This window comes from Aulostomus chinensis, chromosome 1 (genome assembly GCF_037954235.1).
Source record: "Aulostomus chinensis isolate RoL2024-O1b breed Wild chromosome 1, RoL_Achi_v1.0, whole genome shotgun sequence".
In the NCBI taxonomy this organism is placed as follows: Eukaryota; Metazoa; Chordata; class Actinopteri; order Syngnathiformes; family Aulostomidae; genus Aulostomus; species Aulostomus chinensis.
Genome location: NC_141320.1, coordinates 65,414,026 through 65,432,966, shown reverse-complemented (window position 1 = coordinate 65,432,966; position 18,941 = coordinate 65,414,026). Strand labels below are relative to the sequence as shown.

At 48.0% G+C, this 18,941-nt stretch overlaps 1 protein-coding gene across 7 annotated transcripts in view; it reads right to left on the bottom strand.

The window, feature by feature from the left end:
• LOC147272775 (nck-associated protein 5-like) overlaps window positions 1-18,941 on the bottom strand; it is a 109,632-nt gene that overhangs the window by 36,545 nt on the left and 54,146 nt on the right. For 5 of the 7 annotated variants that reach the window (XM_086201297.1, XM_086201246.1, XM_086201263.1 and 2 more), the window contains 2 exons: window positions 16,890-16,953; window positions 7,897-8,030 (listed from right to left, as the gene is read on the bottom strand). In XM_086201297.1, coding sequence (XP_086057423.1) covers window positions 7,897-8,030; window positions 16,890-16,953 — 198 coding nt within the window. Of the gene's footprint in view, window positions 1-749; window positions 902-7,896; window positions 8,031-16,889; window positions 16,954-18,680; window positions 18,770-18,941 lie in introns of those variants that run through there. The other 2 variants (XM_086201290.1, XM_086201281.1) reach the window with 2 other exon arrangements.

The following is an 18,941-nucleotide window of genomic DNA, read 5'->3' as shown; positions in this document are numbered from 1 at the left end:
GACAATAAGACAAGGTCACTGTGCAAGGAATCTATTCTGTCCCCTGCAGTCACTGTTCAAACCATCAACAATTCTTAAAATATCCTCAGCGTTTGCGCGAGTGAAGGATGCAGTAATTCTGACTTTCTAAAACAGGATGTGTGTTTCTATAAATATGCGTCTTAACCGTGAAAACGCTGCCACCTAAAACCTGTTTACCTGCCAGAAAAACTCAGTTAAATGCAAATGTTGGATGAACTGCAGCTTTCAGATGAGTAGACATGAAAATAAACTCATGCTGAGCGTGATGTTAGTGGAACAAGTGCAAACAACAGGAGAGGAAGGACGTGTGTGTGTGTGTGTGTGTCTGTATAAGGAAAGCAAATTGTGACTTCCTTGACCCCTCTACTGCTAAAGCTGAATTACAAATGCCGCCTTCTTCCACAGGAAATACAATTAAGGGTCCAATCAATTTCCAGCCTGAGGTCTGACGGTCTTCTAGCTCACATTCCTTTTTGTAAAACACACACACAGTCACACTCACACAAACACACACACGATCACAAATCGTCTTGTGCACTTTGATGTGACGGCGAGCTGCAGCAGAGTGATGCATCATCAGGACACACGCTGCGTCTTCTCTCCTTTGCTGTCAAAAGTCCCCACGAGCTTCAAACAAATGAACCGTTGCTCTGAATTGAGCAGCTTTGTGCGGCTCGAACCTTAAAATCCCTCGCAAACCTGAAAAAGAACTTAAAGCTCCAACTTACCCCATCTTGAGTTTTTCATCATTTTTAACACCGCCATTTTTCCGGAAAAATGCCAGAAACACAGCACAGATATCCCGGAGCTCCATGCGGAGAGGCATCTGCAAGCAGCCGGCACTACTCTCACAGCGCTACGAGTGACCCAGACGCTGCTGCTGAAATGTGGGTCTGGAGGCTAAAATAGGCCACGCAGTCATCATATAAGCCTGAGTGCTTTTCACTCAATGGACAGACAGCATGGACGTTCCGGGTTACCGTGTCAGCCTGGAAACAGATCTCCGTTTCTCATTTTCTACTTGCCGTGTCTCCAGTGTGTCATTATCCCACACTGGCTCTGTCCAAAGACAGTGATCTGGCAGGCAAAGACTTTCCCATATGTCCCATGTTAAGCTCTCTCCAAAGGAGAAGAGCTCCTGCTGGGATGCAAGCAGGCTGGTCGTCTCAGATCAGATTGGAGGCGAGGATGGGCTGATGGAGCACAACTACAGACACACCGACTCCCCTTGTCGTGTTAGACTGTGCGCTTGGAACTGAATGAATCCTAAATGGTGATTAAGCGGCTTTGGCTTCATCAAAAAAACAACACTTTCAAACGAACACACATCGTCAGAGCATGGAGTTTTGCCTGTCATCTCTCAAAATGACACTTTCCATTAAAACAGCTTTAGATGTGTGCGCGCGCGCACGCGCATGTGTGTGTGTGTGTGTGGTTGTTTTGGTAATCATCTCTCTTGCCAATCGCTGCATGTTTCACAGCTCTGACTGAGTAGGAGATCCTCCCTGCTGGGGTTGGATATCCGGGCTGCCGGCCGTCTTTGGCACCGGCGTGGAAGCTCTAATAGTGAAATAAAAACTGTATCCTTGAGGAGGAACCAGACACTCAAGATAGAGATCATTACACACGCTTCCTTGTAGGGATTCAAGATCAGAAACTGACATTTCAACTGAACGACGGCTCACATCATCGACCTCTTCACGAGGTCTCGGTTCAGATTATTTGGTCGGGGCGTGAATGTGACGGCTGGTTTCCGCAGAGAGAAAACACGTTCGCGTCGGAGTCAGCCGGACCGTACGGGCGCGATGTGAAAACGCCTCCGGAGCAGCAGAGATCCCACTCTCACTTTATCAGCACTGCCAGAGACTCAGGTTGACTGAGACCCTCTAATCAGATTTGACTGGGAAACAATTGGAAAAGCTGCTGAAATGATAAGGAGAACAATCACCTGGCTGTGCGGCCGTATCGGGGCCACTGGGGGGCTTCGCGTGACCGCTACATCAGCAGCAACAATCGGCTTGAGTGACCCAAACTGTCCATTTTGGCACGAGGATATCCCATTCTTCTTTTCACACTCCTTTTCCAGTAAATCACTATTGTACGCCCACCAGATGATTGGCTGGCTTAACCCGACGCTAAGCCTCCCTTATCCTCTTAGACCTGTTTTGCAGAAAACATGGGTGAGCGGACCCTTTCCCGAGGTGTGACCTGAATGACGAAACTCCCTGGAACTCAACGAGAAGCCCAGTTTGGACCCCTGAGGACAGTTGCAGCAGTCACGCATGTTACAGCAGGGGAGCATTACAAAGGTCCTGGGCTGGCCACTGACTCTCCACGCTGACCTTTGACCTCAGCAACAAGACACATATGCTGGGGAGAAGAGAGATCAAGAGGCCAAAGTGTTTCGTGTGACCCGGCAGTCATATTTCATCCCCAGTTTCGTGCTGTAAAATTTAGTCCTTGTTTCAGGGGGGACGCGGTGACAGCGGCGTGGTGACGGCGGAGGTGAGGAGGGGTCTGAAGAGAGCTGCCATTGAGAGACATATGGAGGGAGCCAGATTGAGGCTCTTCCTCTCCTCATCCCTCCAGTGCTGCCATTTGGAAGGATTTAGAGCAAAAATTCTTGGTGGGGAGACCCACATGTTCACCTCTGGCCAGCGTGGCGTGGAGCTACTGCATGTCTGAAAAAGGGGGCAGACGCGCGATGATGTCACGGGGGGGGGGGGGGGGGGGACCGGACCATTTAGGAACCTGGGTTAGCGCTAACAGTTATGAGTAATTTTGGAAGAATTTGACTGTTGCCTTCTTTCCAAAGGTCAAACTAGGACATGACTCAGAGAGTTTTCATGTTTCAGGCGATGTTATGTAAAACTGCAACATCTATCCAGTTGAATATAAGCGGGACGTCTCATGTCTAGGGGGGGGGGGGGTCTTCTACCTCTGGTTTAGCAAGTAAAAACATTTTTTAAAATACTTGTTAAAATTTCCTGAAGCCTAACGTGACATGTTCAGATTGTTCAGTGCCTAAAAGCTCTGTTTTCCATGTAAAAAACAACCAAAAAAGCAGAAAATCCTGATATTTCAGAGTCTGGAATTTAGCACCGCGAACAGTGAAAAGATTCATTTGACAATGGAATCTCAGAATTCACAGCATGAATTTAAATAAATAATCCCGTGAGTTGCACAAGCAAAAAAATAAATAAATAAAAAAACAAATCCCCAGCGTTGTATCGGGCGGTGGCGGAATCTTAATCTCGAATATGAAACGTCCACACAGATTACAGGGACAGAATTATCTTCTCAAACACGACACGCGCAGCTAAGAGGCGGTTGCTGTGTCGATTTTTTTTAAAGCAGAGCAGCTGCCTGACAACCAGATCTATACTGCAATCACGAGGTCAGTTTGAATTACATTTGGCTTTAGGCAACAATCTGTGAGCGAGGGAGCGCGGCCATCCTGGTATGCCCTACTTCCACACACAAAAAAAAAAAAAAAAAAAATTCTTGTAATCTGACCTCTTTATCTGTGCCCATAAGCATCATAACCAGCAGGTTTAATCCCACTCGGAAGTTAGCAGGGTGGAGTTTACAAGTCCTCATCTGGCGTCGCTAGAGGCCAGTGACAGGTCGCACACTGACACACACAACTGGAGCCACTTAGCCAAACGAAGCTCAGTCACAAGTGTGGAAGTTAAAAGGAGCAGCAGAAATAAAGCCAGTCAATGTGAGGCGCTGCTAAAACGGTCCAGACACCTATTATCTATTTAACAGCTCTTGTCCCCATCAGGAGAGCGACTTCAAAAGACTGACCCCCACCCCCCCGGTCCTGTTAATGACCCCAGATGTGGAGTTTTGAACAGAGACCTGATTCATTCATGCCGCAGAGACATGCTGGGGGGGAGGGGGGGGGGGGATTAAAACAGGCGTGGCTGGATGATTAGAGGAGAGGGCATTGATCTACAAACCTCTGTTGGTCCAGCTGTGCAGTCCAAAAACGCACGCACACACACACACACACACACACACACACACACACACACACACACACACACACACACACACACACACACACACACACACACACACACACACACACACACACTTCTGTGAAGGGGATCTGAGGCTGACTGGCCAAACTTGAAAAGCGTCGCCGTTCCTGCCTCGTCGCATCATCGCTCTCCGACATCTAAACGCACGCTGTGACACGCAGAGTAATGTGAGCCGTGAATCGGCAGGCTCCGCCCGGCTGTTGCTGTTTGTCTAGCAGTGATTCTCCCACTTCCTGCCGTGGAGGGCCCTTCAAGACGGCTATGAGTCAAAGTCAAGTGGAGCGGGTCGGCTGCAAACACTCTGTCAGGGAAGCGCACATCAGTGATTTTGATAAAGTGGCAAAGTGAAGCCAATTTAACTCCAGAGCAGGCGATCGTCTGGCAGAGAGCGAGAGCGAGCCGTTCAAACACTGAGAACCTGAGCTGGTGTGTGCAGCTGTCCAGAGGTGGAAGTGTGAAGAGGAGAAGCGCGGCGAGCTGCCTCTGCCCGTTACCTGAACGCGACCTCCCTCATCACCAAACCGCACGCTCAGGCCGGGCCTCGAGTCCCCTCCTAGTTCCTGTCTGCACGCTGGACATCCCGGAAGGCCTCGCAGCGTCCTTGAGAGAATAAATCTGTCTCATTTCAAATTTCCCTCTCTGAGAGTTTGCTGAAGTCCCCGTCCTCCTCCTCCATCCTCCTCCTCCGCCGTCCTGGCCTGACTCTCATGGAGTGGACTGGGCTCAGGAGGCTGCTGGGATGTGGTCTCCCACTAATCTGTTGTAGTTTAATGACGGCAGACGCCGCCGCCAAGTAGTGGTGAAGCCCCGGGGGGGTGGGGTTGGGGGTGGGGGGTTGACACAAGTCAGGAGGGGTTGGGCATGTGACCCACACCAGGCTTAGAGGCTTGGGGGGGAGGGTGTGTGTGTGTGTGTACACCTATGTCTGGAGCTAAGTGGCCAGTCACTTGAGGAATGCAGACTTTCTGATCTCAACCATGAAAACACAAGCAAATTGAGCTTTTTGTGGGTGAAAGTAGAAAAGAAAAGCTGGTTGTTCAACTTTTGGCAGCGGCCGAGTCGACTCTTGCCAAAAAGTATAAGAGGTAGAGGGTCAAAACACACAAATAAAGACTGAGTGTGTGATGTTTTGAGTTTGGTGGGAACATGCTTCTTTGTTCGTCTCCATCGGGGGGCTCAAAGTGGGGCCTGGGGGACAAAAAAGGCCCACAGAATGTAAAAATTGAAATAAATGAATAAGAATACTTGGCCTTACAAAAAAAAAAAAGAATAAAACATTTAAAAAAATAAACCGTAAATTACTGTTTTTCCCCAAAAGGCCCTAACAGCAAGCACCTAACAATCCTATTTTACTGCAGCTGAAACATTAAGCAGCTCTTCAGAGTGATGTACATTTAATCAAGGGAAGGCGGGATCTCGGCAGAGTTCTGTGCACCCCTCGTCTCCGAGCAGCTCCTCACATTTGTCTCAATGCAATTAATCATAAAAGCAGCAGAGAGGAGCCCCCGGGCCCCCGACTGGACTCTATTTCTGGCGCGGTTTGAAAAATCCATTTAAATCACTCATCTGTGTAGCGTTTGATAACGTCGCTTTAACACCCGTCCGGCTTTTATCATTCAAATGAGCGCATCCGGCTGATTTCTCCTGCCGTCCTCCTGATTCCAAGCACCTCCTCAATTAATTAGTAATAGGAAAATCAATGGCCGCTGCGGGTCAAACAGATCCCAGTCTATTTAAAAGATTGGATGTCCACTTAACGTGATTTGCGGGTGTTATCTCAAAAGACGCATTGATGAAGTGAGGTTTCTATTCCCTTAATGCGCAACAAATACGTCGAAATCAATCAGGAGATGCGGACGAGTGTGTGAGCGACCTAAGCCAATAACTGAAAACAGCAAAGCCAGCAGCAGATGTGGGAGGGCCAAAGGTTCCTGGGAAGACCCTCCTCAGCAGCCTCGTGACCGACTCTCCCTTCCCTGGCTTGTGAGCTGTTAATTAAAGTGACCACACTGATGTCCCATCTGCCACCGGGGCAAAGCGCCGCTGATTATTGGCTGCCATGTAAGCATAGTAATCCAACGAAGGGCCAGGTAGGAGTACTCAACACACACACACACACACACACACACACACACACACACACACACACACACACACAAACACTTAGCGCTCATTCACAACATCCAGATTAGGAGTAAAATCCCGTTATCATGTTTGTGCGGAGTTGGGAAGCAGCTGAGGCTCCAGCAGGAGGAGGAAATAACAGCGATCCAGCCTGGCGGCGGTGCAGCGCCTGATAGCCACTTTTTTGAGGACATAATGGAATCTTTGTCCACTTTGCTGAGCCGTAGCAGTCTCGCCACCGGTTGCCGTCTGCTACCCAATGAGAAACATCCGTCTGGGTGACCCCTCGCTATGGCGACAAATTCATCTGTCTCAGCGGGGAATTGAGCAGGACCCAATCAGCGCTAATCTTTATATATGTCCCTCCTAATGGAGCTCCAGCTCCTTCTCCTGCTCTTCCTGCGAGACGTTCACTCCTCTATCTACTTATTCACCTCTCAGCTGCACTCTCTCTCTGCAGGAGGTCACTGCTGCACACACACACACACGTATCTACACGCACCCCTGACCGTGTGTGTGTGGGTGTGTGTGTGTGTGTGTGTCAGACGGTCCTATCCTGCTACTACTGAGAGAACAGCAGTTTGAAACTGTTATTAAAAGATAGTCGAGCAAGACAAAATACAACATAATATCATTGTACCACCTATCACACCATCTTCATACCATCCTGACTGAAGGAGAAGTACTTCTGAAAATGAAGTAATTATGGAACATTTCCTGTGTTTCAGGCCCAATTTCCAGAAAGAGTTTTCTCTTTTTAGTTTACTCAGTTTTTTTTTTTTTTTTGTCAAATAAAAGAAAACCAGAGCTGAAGTGAGAAGTATCACTGAGTTTAATTCGGTGTCAGCAGAGCATCCTAACCAGGTGATAAACCTCTGGGATGAACCCTCTTTAAACGCGTCAGAGGAAGTGATGTCGGGAGCGTTTGAGCCACTGACTCTTCCTGAAGTTACATCAATGGGTCGCTCGTTTCGCTGCTGATGACAAGGTCGAGTGAACAAGAGAAGAAAAAAAAACGCTGGCGAGAGAGAGAGAGAGAGAGAGAGAGAGAGAGGGAATTCAAGACTGATATTTTTGGGGAGGTGAGACAGACGGACGTCTGATTGCAAGAAACGGCTTCAAAAATCAGGGACAGAAGAAAATATTTGCTTCTCTTCTTGTAGCCTGTTCACCCTTCAAGACCCGATGCACCACCCACATCATTTTAGTGATTATTTATATCCAAACACCAGGACAAAGGTCACTCAGATAGATTTCATGTTTCTACCTGCTAAGGTTTTATTGGATGTTTAATGGAATCCATTAGGGTTTATCGGCATCCCTTAAGTTTAAGTTGTTGTTTTTTTTTAAGGTATAAACTCCTGTTTCTGTTTTGTTCCACACTTTACAACAAAAAGGTCAATGCTTTTATTCCATCTCTTTTCAATCTCTTCTGATCTTAGGGTTTGATTCACTTTCACTTACTTTTCTAACAATAATTATTTATTTTTTACCAAACCGGAAGGAGAATTGGACGCATTTTAGAATTAAAGAGAGAGAAAAAAAAAAAAGAGTTTTTACACGTGAATGTGTGATTTCCAAATGGAAACTGAACTTGTGTCAGTTTTCTGACGTAAGCCGGAGGTCTGGCTCTCATCTCAGGACATATTCCTGGTCAAACGTTATCAGTGTGAGAGGGAAGAACTCTCTGGTGTCCGTTCACCTGGAGAATTGTTGCTGCAGTGAGACCATCTGCGCCTGTCCCAGCTCGGACTCCTCCGTCACTTCCCGGAGACGCTTCTCGCTCTCCAGTCGCAGGCGTCGCTCTTCCTCTAGCTCGTGGATCAGCTTTTCTCGCTGCAAGTTAAAAAAAACAAAAAAATAACAGACAGAAATAGAAAGATGGTCAGAGGTTTTGGCCAAGAGGCTAAAGAGATCATCTCCCATCATCCCTGCGTCAGCAGCCATGTTTAAGCATCCTCAGCTAGAAGACCGCTCAGTCTTGACACGCTGGGATCTGTTGCCCACCTGTGACAGATTCTGATTGCTCTGATTTTGGATTACAGGAAATACCTGAGAATGACATTTGAGCTACTTTGGAATGTGGCTAATGAAGCTTCTATTCCCTCGGTTGCTGCGAGAGAAAGTTCACACCAAAGGTCAAACAACATCCGACGGAGAGGCTTCCCATGCATCAATCCTCCTTCAGCCGCTTTTCATCTCACTGCACTCGACCACATCAGCTGTGATTATCAACACACACACACACGCACGCACAGCCTCTAACGAGAAAATGCTAACCTTTGTAGCTTTAACCTTCATGAGCTTGTTTACCACCACAGCGGATGAAACTGTACTCCCGCGTCTCCGATTTTTATTTGATTTTTTTCCTCCTCTATGTTGCCTTTCATTCATTTACTCTGACAGGAATATTAAAGGCACCCTTCCAGTATGAGATCTGCGTTTGAAGCCAGCAAGTCTACGAGGTCTCCACCAGATCACATAACCATTTTTATCTGTCCTTTTCCACCAAAGACAATTCCAAAATTAAAGCCTCTTTTTCAGCCACTAATTGGATTCTTCTCAGTCTGATGGAATCTGCCATCTGCTCCCAAAAGGGAGCCGTCCTCGCCGCAAACCCCGACTTCAAAGCGCACGGTGGCACTGTGCTGGCACTGTGCTGGCACACTCACTCCTCCAGCTGGAAGTTTGGCGCCAGGTTTACTAGGCGACAAAGTTGCAGAGGAGCAAGCGGCGAGGACTTTAGCTGATGGAGCAAACAGGCTGTTGGACGCAGTACACCACTCGTTTACTGAAGTATAATTCTCTACTTCATATTCCAAAAGCAAAAGTACAGTTCCTGCAAAACTTTTTGTGTTCAGCGCTTGGGAGCATTCAAACCTTCAAATGTAGTCAAAACAAGTGCAGTATTTCCTTTAATGTAGTCCAGTAAAAGTCCCCTGAAGTTACACAAGCACAGACGACTGAACATCGTATTTAAGAGGAATACTTCACTCCCGGCGATTTCGGATCACAAAATCAGATTAAAAAGGAACTTCTTCAATGTAGAAGAGAATTTTGATATTTCACTTCATTTTCAGCGAGGATGTTTTCCTCTCAAAGCTGGAATGAGGAGAGTTAAACCACGAATGTCCTCCCAGGACAGGAGGAGAGCCGACATCACCATCTTTACCATCTACTGTATATTAGAGATGAAAGTGTGCAGCATTCATCCCTGTCATCTCTCTCTCATCTCTCTCTCTCATCTCTCCGTTCCCTGCACCTATCACTCCGTCAAGGGTGGTTTTCAAGCATTACGGGGACATCTAGTGGTTGAAGAAAGGTAAATATCTGCTTCTTTCCTCAACAAGATGCTTGTGTCTGACCTCATCGTCAACATGTCTCGCCATGATTTACACCATTAAATCAAATTGCAAACAAACAAACAAACAAACAAACAAACAAAAAAAAACTTTTATTTTCACAAAGCAACCAATAAACATTTGACTAAACGGGCAGGAATTCTGTCACGCTGAATCTGGCTGGAGCCATCACCAGTGGGGGAGAGACAATATTAAACCCGAGTCGCCATTAAAACCAGTAGTGGACCTCGGCGTGGCTGTAAATTCAGGACTACTTTTGTGGAGCGTCTCTTTTACAGAGACTCCCCTGTCAGGAATAATGGCGGCTGTAAATCCGGCTGTACAGAAGCATAAAGTAGCGCTGCCAAGAACTGAACCTATGCATCTGGACTTGAACCAAGCGCTCGCTGGCTCTTCTTCACCTCTCTTATTCTGTTGCATGCTACAAGCTAATACTGGCCAAGGCACAAGGAAAACTTCAGCCTCAAGACTGGAAATATGGTTTTAATTCAACCAATAGTTCCTTGTTTAGCTGGATTTCACCTCAATGCAAACAAAGCTCCTTTTCTTACACCACCACGTGTACGGTACTGTTCAGCTCATTGGCCCACATTCACACAAAAGCACAGTAGCTTTAGTCCTGATTTTTGTAGCCCACATGGCCTAAATAACGCCCCCCAGCATAAACCACCAACCACTATGTGTCTGCTGACAGAGCCGTGCCAGCAACCTCAATAACAACACAGGATTTACGGCCTAGGTTGTAGTAAAAGCCCCCTCCATTGCTTTTGTTCGATATATAATTTCAGCAATTTAACAAGGCCCCTGGACGTTAAATCAAACATCTTTATGTGGCCAGGAATCCCCAGCAATACATTATCCTCAGCTGAAATGTTTATTGTCTAAATTTCATGGCCTTTATTTCTGTGGTGGAGCGTATGCTAATTGGAAGCATATTCTTCAAGGGCTGGAGCTACCTTTAGCCTGGGAAGACATCTCAGCACTGGGATGGAGGCGCATGTCATGCACTGCCCTCGTTCTCCTGTAGAGGGCAACACTGAACTGCTCTAAGAGCCACCACATGAAACAATACAGCAGCTGGGAAAAGCCATATCAAATAGAAAAGGACAAGTAATCTATAAAAGTGCCTGAGGAGGGTTTTACACCGGCCTACTGGGGGCGTCATGATCAAATGTGACCTCCATGGCAGACGGCTTCATTTCCTGCTGATAAAAGAAGGCATCCATACAGATATGAGAGAATTCACCAGAGCGCAAGGCTGCAACAGTCGTGCCTTCTCCACATGCTGCAGCGCTGGATTGTACATCTAAAATGATATTAGGGGCACCCAATGAACCCTGCCTCTGTAATTGGACAGCATTAGATGGTAATGGTATTCATCTGAGCTGGATGACGGCAAGACTGGAACCCCCCCCCCCCCCCCGATGCCCTCAAAGATCCACCGAGGACTCTAAATTAATTATCTACATCTCCTTGCGGTGCCTGCATGATGCGTCCCATAAAAGAAAAACTGCAGCGTGATCAGGTTAAGTGCATGCGTGATTCTGTACATGCAACTGTATATGCAGGGGTACGATTCTAAAAGGGGAAGGGGGCAAAATAATCTCTTCATTACACAGAACCCCCCCCCCCCCCTCCAGTTGGAGCTCTTTGCCTAATCAAAGGGCCGGGAGCGGATCTCTGGCTGGCTGCTAAAGCAAACATCAGGGACACAATACACCGCGCATGCAGGTTCCTCATTCATAAATAAAACATGCCAGTGGGCTGTTTGCTGTGTGTGTGTGTGTGTGTGTGTGTGTGTGTGTGTGTGTGTGTGTGTGTGTGTGTGTGTGCGTGTGTGTGTGCGTGTTCATCAGCAGGGTTTGAATTCAAAAGGAAAGTGTAACATGAGGATTCGTCTGCTGCCTTGCTGGCTGAGACAAATCAAGTTTTAGCACGATGCGACAATAAGAGCACTGAAAGTGGAGTGTGTGTTCGCCAGAGCCCAGTGGAACCCGGGTTCTAGAAGATGACCTGTTCCAGAGAGACGTCCAAAGCATTTGTTATTCCCCCAAATCTGTGTCCCGTGTCCCCCAGGGCTCCATCAATTCAATTATCATGGAGAGCCACTACATCAGAGTGCACCACTTCTCTCTCAGACCGCCGCCGGCACTACAGCAAATAATACACACACCCCAGGAATATGCTAAATCATATGAGTGGCCCATTTATCATCGCTGAGGCCCCCCCCCCCCCCCCCACACACACACACACACACACACACACTCACCGAGTCATTCAGTCAGACTCGGGAGCCTGGGTGAAAGGGACGGTGTGGAGATGCGATTTGAGCCTGGCTGTCAGCGCTCGTCACCCAGTGAATGTGCCTGGCGTTAGGTGGACCCCCATTTCGGTGGCGGTCCCCCCCTGCCCGTGGTTGATAAGCCCAATCTGCAGAGACAGCACCTGAGACCCCTTGTTCCCGAGACCACCACGCTGTCATACCTCCTGACAACGGCTGTCAGAACCGCTCGAGAGCACGGGGCTGGCTGTCCTCGAGACCCAGAGACATTTTCATTCAATTAAAGATGCTTTCTTAAAGGTTGGTGTATGATTTTCAGCAATCAGAAGAAGAGAATACATTAAGTGCTCATAGACTTTCATGAGGCAAGTTACTTTTATCTCAGAGGCTAATTATTTCATGCAAATACGGATCAGAGAGAAAAAAGAAGACTTTATCGTTGTTAAAGATCAGCCATTTGCTGGACTCCAGTGACGTGAGTGTTGGTTGTGTTCCGGCGACCTGTCATGGAGGGTTTGGTGGTTTTAGTGAGGTCAGCTCTTGTTTATCTGCTGTAAACAGTGAGGTGTCACTGCATTCACCCTCCTGTGCTGGCTGGTGGTCATAAAATCCAAATAAGAAGGAGCAGTCTGTCTTTTTGTGTTGGTCGTGTACATCGTGCCTCATTCACGAAATGTTTTCAGGCGCAACTTTGTTCTTTGGGACTGTTGAAGCCCTCGGTCTTCCAGAGTCATACATCCAGAACTGCCAATCGCCCAGATTTGCATCTCAGAACAAAACTGTGGGTAGGAACATTTGATGGATGTTCTGAATAAAACTGCTGATGAATCCATTTTTGAGAGTTTGCACTGGAGCAGCTTCAGTTTTCTTCTTGTAATATAAATTTACATTTGAAATAAAGTGGTTCAGGTTTAGTTGGCGATAGAAAACAACAGAGGAGCAGAAAGACGTCTCCCACTGCTCTTTAACTCCTTCGTGAGTCGCATCGAGATGAAGTGACGAGATGCCGCTGCCCACAGCTTCTTTCCACTGGGCAGGAGCAGCTGAGGCGCTGCGGTCTATTTCTTATTCTGTGGCGCCCTTACATCTCCCTTTTAATTTCATTTCCTACTTGATACACACTGGAAAATATGACCTTGACGTTGCAAGAAGACCGAGTTTCTTTTATTGTTTGGCTCCGTCGCCGACCCAAACGCGCAGCTGTGTGAATCTGCCGAGCGTTTCAGGCTGTTAAAGCTCAAATATCACCCAACGTCCACAAAACCCAAAGTAAAATAAAGCTCTCAAAGCCGGAGCGTTTATTTTCACATGTTGTTTACACAGCCGTTTCCAGTGGTCATAATCTTACCTAACAGTTTTAAATGCCTTTTTAATGGAGAGCCCAGCAAACGCAGCTTTCACTGCCTGACAGGAAACCCAGCATCCTGCAACCCTGACGGTTTTCAGAGTGGCATCAAAAGGGAAGGAGGCGAGCGAGCGGCCCTTCCCTGTGCCACGCCTCTGGGTTTAGGGTGTGAAGAATTCCAGAGGAAACCTACAGCAGCGGTGGCGAGGCTGTGAAAGAGCGGTTTGAGTCGAGACAGACAGGGCAGGCTTGTTAGAGAGGAGGCCCTCGCAGAAGAAACCGTGACCTGTGCTCCGCCAAACACCTAAAGGGAGCTCCAGTGTTTGTCTTGTGTTTTTACAGCAGACCAAAAATGAGAGTTGGAGAATCGAGCCGTGGTCGACCGCAGACATCGCTGCTCACAAATGCTTCTTGTGTGGCCGTGTTTGCGGATTGCCCAGCGTGCTACCCAAAAGGTTTCATGTGATTCCCAATGTTGCTCTGCCAGTAGCCCTCGTGGTTCACAACAGGAGCTCCAATTAAAACACACACTCGACAGTAAAGTGCCGTTAATACCGTTGCTCGTACACTGGAGAAGTGAGAGTGCACCCAGAGCCGACGACTGGAGCGCCAGCAGAAAGATGCCTCTCATTCTTTTCCTAGACGGTGCACTGCTAATGGTGCAATATAACATGTCCCTGCAGAGACGCTCAGCAGAAGCGACCAGCGCAGGACTGCGATGGGTGGCACTGTCGCTTTCTGGCTCTCTGATCGCGTTACACACAAGACACTAATGGATGTAAGGAAGGAAGAGCGAGGAAGGCTGTTCAAGCAGACGCATCAGATACGGCGGCGGGATAAAGCCACTTCAAAAGTCCAGTTCTCTTTGAATCTGTCTCTCTAGGTTAGTCCCTTGGCAGGCACATTTCTGGGGGTTGGGGGTAAGGGAGTGGGCATGGGGGCACAGGCACTTCACACCGACAGCACTTTGACAATTATCTCCTTGATGCAGCAGTCTCTCTTTCATTTGTATTGAAGAACCGTGCCTGAGCTCCGAAGCCTCCCAGGAATGCCAGAGAGAGAGAGCGAGTGAGGGGACTCCAACGGGGATAATCCCAATTTCAAATGGAGCTTAGTGATATCCCCCCTCCTCCCTTTCTTCCTCCATCACCCCCCTCTCATCCTCCTCCTGTCTGGCACAGATAACTCTTCCCTCTCTCTCAACCTCGTGCATGCGCGGGCGCAGCCATTCATACTCTCCTCTTAAGTAATAATTAGCATGCCATCCACTTGCATGAGTCTGAGAGCGTCAGGAAAGTCTCCCGGCGTGCGGAGTGATTTATTTGTCTTGGGGTGTACAGAGAGGAGTCTTACAGTTCCTGAAACAGAGACGTCGTCGGGAGGTGTGGACAAACAGAATCATACTGCAAAGAGAAGATTCAGTCGTTCCACCGGCAGAGAGAACTGGAGGTTCACAGCAGTTCCTCGAGCTCTGACCGCAACGAGCCTCTCTGAGAAGGCAGATCAAACTTCCCATTAACTGCTGGCATGATGTTTAATCGTAAAATATGAGGTCTACAATCAAATGTACCCACTGTAATTACTGTGAAAAATATTTACGGTATATCCAGAGCCATAATTCCCAACCTGGGGTGAGCGTACCCGCAGCGACATGCGCTAGTAGTCAATCAGTAGGAGCCAATCAGAGGCAGAATAGGACTGCAGGAGGCTCCTCTGGGGATGCTTTGTTTCCCAATATGTAGCTTCACTTACTCAAATACTGATAAATGGTTGAAGCAACCACACCCACGGGAGCAGCAGAAACTGCGCTTGCAGTACCGTGTCTCACGTCACCATTAGCATTGCTAGCCTAGCCTAGCCACTGGTGTTGCCTCTGCACCATCGACGGTCCAGATGAGCGATTTTTTTGAGGCAAGCTTAGAATCAATGCAGGCTGTAACACCTTATGAGAGTTAGTGGAGGTCAAGGGGGCACACAGCTGGAAGCTGAATGTCTCAGGACTTAAACTGATCTCAAGCAAGTCAGCGTGAACCTGACATGGACTTGTTTATCGCTACAACCCAACAAAGGCCCATACATGCAAACTAACACAATAGTTGCTGCTGATAACCGCCCTCGTGACTCTGACGGCCGTCCAGTGACACGTAGGGTTCATCGGATGATGCACGCATTCCGTCCGTCCTCGTCCATCCACTGAGGAGACGAAGACTGAAAGGTCTTGTTTCACAAACACACGCGTGGTCGGAGTGACACTGTGGAGAGGTCGGACGGAGGTCAGACACAGCAGCAGATCTCTGAGAGGAGCTTGATGAGACTTCTTCTCTGTGGCACTGCAGTCCAGTTGAGGATTTCTCTCTGCAGTGATGGCGCCAGCACTTATCTCCTTTTACACTGACTTAGTTGTTAGTAGATATAACCTGATTAAATGTGCATTATTTCGCAACTAAAGCAAATATTGATGCATGTTAAACTTACTGTCCACAAGTAAAACCACTTACAGGCACATTCCACAGAAGCACTGAAAGCACCAGGAGCTCTTCTGAAAGGCCCGGCGGCGCTTCAGAGACACAGGACTACCATGAATCTCCTCCCTATTGTCTTTTCTCTGGATTAAATAAAGGTTTAATGTCACAGGAGAAAAGACAGACCCGCTAGTCTGGGAGATTTCCTGGGAGAGGAAACGCTTTCACCAACACAATCGTCTGGTGCAAGATTTCCTACATTCTTGTTGTTCAGCGCGCTGATATCTGAGATGGGATGGTTGGTGGTTTTTGTCTCGCTGCTGTGTTCTGGTTGCTCAGGGCCTGGTCAAGCTTCTAGCATCTGCAGCATAGCGGCAACATTCCCGTTTGCAATTAAAAAGACATACTCGCCTCTGGAATAACACATTTGTTAGCTGGCCCTAACAAACTGGACCAGCTATTGTGGCTGAGACGAAGCCCTAAACCAGAATGAGCAGTGTTCCACTTCCAGAGGCACTCTCTGTATCTACCCATGTGCTTTGACCCCCTTGACTGTAAGGCGAGGCGGGAAGAAAAAACATTTTCCTTCAGGGATCAATAGCGAATCACACACAATAGAATCTGGGAGTGTATGAGCCCAAGCGTGTTGCTTTAGGCCGGCTGCCACGAGAGAATCAGAGGCATCGCTGGGGTGCAGTCAAACAGCTGGGCCTGTGGTTAGAGGCTGCAATCAGCTGAGCTCGCCTCCATCACATGGCTCAGCTTTTCACTCTCTGACCTCCCCGCATGCTCAGGTTCACCGAACGATGAGCACAGACATCTCACACAGCTGAGATTTAGCTGCAAAATTGCACAGTTGAACTAGAAGTGCCATAAAACCCACGGGCTCCGATAAGATTTTACTCCAATACACCGCGGATTATCCATCAAGTATCATGAAAGTACTACGCTATACTGCTGAGTTTATTGCGCGGCCTCAACATTCGCGTGTTTCCTGCTTTGCAGAAACTCTTTCTGCTATTTGAGACTGATTTCAGTGAGTGTGGAATTGTTTTTGTGCCACTTAAATACCAGATTTTCCAAAATGGTCTTCTTTAAGATAAAGTGTTGACAGCTCAGCAGAGCTCCACAGCACACGCGTGTGTGTGCGCGCGCGCGTGTGTGTGTGTGTGTGTGTGAAGTGAGCATACTGCGGCTTGTGTGGAATTATGCAGATTACAGGAGAGCAACTCGGCTTTACTTTACCATTGTTCCTTCGCTCTTGCTCCGTGCGACTTCCCTCTGCAGGCGAGCCACGGCCAACTTTTCCCTAAACACAAGGGAGAGAGGAAAGGAGAAAGTGAGCGAGTCTTTGTGGGAGCTGCGAGTTGCAGGATTTTGACCACGTTTGCATTAAAGCAACATCCACAATGCCTCCATTTGTCTCTCTGTCTAAATCCATCCATCGATTTTTACACACCAGTATATCAGTGTAACACTTCTCCTTTGCGCGTTCCTGTGTCCTGCCAAGCAGAAACCACACAGGTCTGCCAGCAAGGCAGGAGATCTACACACACACACACACACACACACACACACACACACACACAAACACACACACTGAGAAGACGGGGGCTGTCCGCTCACCACGCAAAACAGTGAGCTTGCAGTTCTGCCTCGACAAAAATAGCTTGGAGAAAACAAGAAGCAGGGCATCCTTGTGCCAGACCGTGCAGGCAGACACACACTCATGACACACTCATACACACACACACGTGAACAAGACGAAACAAAGAAAATTACTGTGTGTGTCCAATCCTGTTCCCACGTGAGGGCATTCCAGACTTTAATGGGATAAATCACTAACATGGGGAACTCTTTTTATGGTGGCAACACAACAACAAGATACAACAAGCAGACATCTTTTGTTTGCTTTACAACTCGTGTGACTCAGAAGGAAAGTGATAGTTTATCTGTGTTTTCAGCCTCTGGAAAGATGTATTCAAGCTGCCTGACGTCCTTGAATTATCACCTGGTGTCAGCGCGGCCAGGTATGCTAATGGATCCATTCATTCTCCGGCTGCTGAGCCAAGGAGAGACACTTCATTAGTCAAGCACTCCTCCTAAATGTAGCGCAGTGTTTTTACTGAAAATCAGAAGAACAAACCATGAATTTATGCATGTTTCCAGGTCGCTGTCAAGACCACTCGCGCAAGAGAACATGTGTCAGATATCATAGTTGTGACAACAATGCCGGCCCCTGAGGAGGTTAGCGTAGCCTCAGCAGACCACTGAGGGCCTCGTCGATGCGACCGGTTCATGACAGACGCGTCATCACCTGTCAGGTATTTCTGGGGCGTCACATTTTCCAAACCTTTTCTGTGGATGATGTCTCTTCATTCCGACGTGCCAGGTCACTACCAGTGTGGGAACGTGAAGCCTCGGTTCACGGATGTAAGCACTGACTTTGTGTCCCTCCACCCTCTTGCTGACTCACGGTTTCATCCCAGTCATTCAGTCCACATCAAAACTTGTAATCATTAGCAGAGGTTTTGTTACAACCTCAATGCACATCCGTTTTTTTCTCTGAACAGCGGATTTTTCCATTAAACTCAAGTGGCTTCAAGTTTGATTCGGCTTCTAAAATCTGTCTCTTGCGAGTGGGCAGACACAAACAACGACTGCAGAATACATCAGAGCACGTATGTACACCACAGAGGACCCATCCTGAGTACACCCCCACAATCAAATCAATAAATCATCTTAAATGAGGGGAAACCTGAGGTGTGTGTGCTGCTCCTGCCCAAGCCTCGTTCTTGAGTTCCTCTGCTGACAAATCCATCAGACACACACCTGATGTGGGAGCTAACAGAGACGTCTACACAGCTGCAGACAGACACCAGTAATCACAATCACCTGCACATTTTTCACATTTCTGCTGTAGATCAGACAGACCCCAACTCCCCCTCCCCCAAACTCCTCAGCCCCCAAAAATAACTCATGACTAACATCTCCTTGCCACATTTGACAAGAAATCATTGCTCCTCAGACGCTTACCTGACGGGAACCCCCCCGCCCCCAGTGATTAAGAGACGGCGGGGGACACGGGGATGGATGAATCGCCCGTCTGGACTGAGCGCTGCTGGTGTGTTGGCTCTAACTGGAGCAGACTGACTCGCGGGGAAAGCTGAAGCTGAAGCTGTGTGAAACACACGGTGACAAATCCGTGAGGAAGTTAAGCAAAGTGCCAAAACAGTGAGACGAGGGGGTGTGTTTGGGTGTGTTCGCGCGCGCGCGCGTGTGTGTGAATGCATTCAG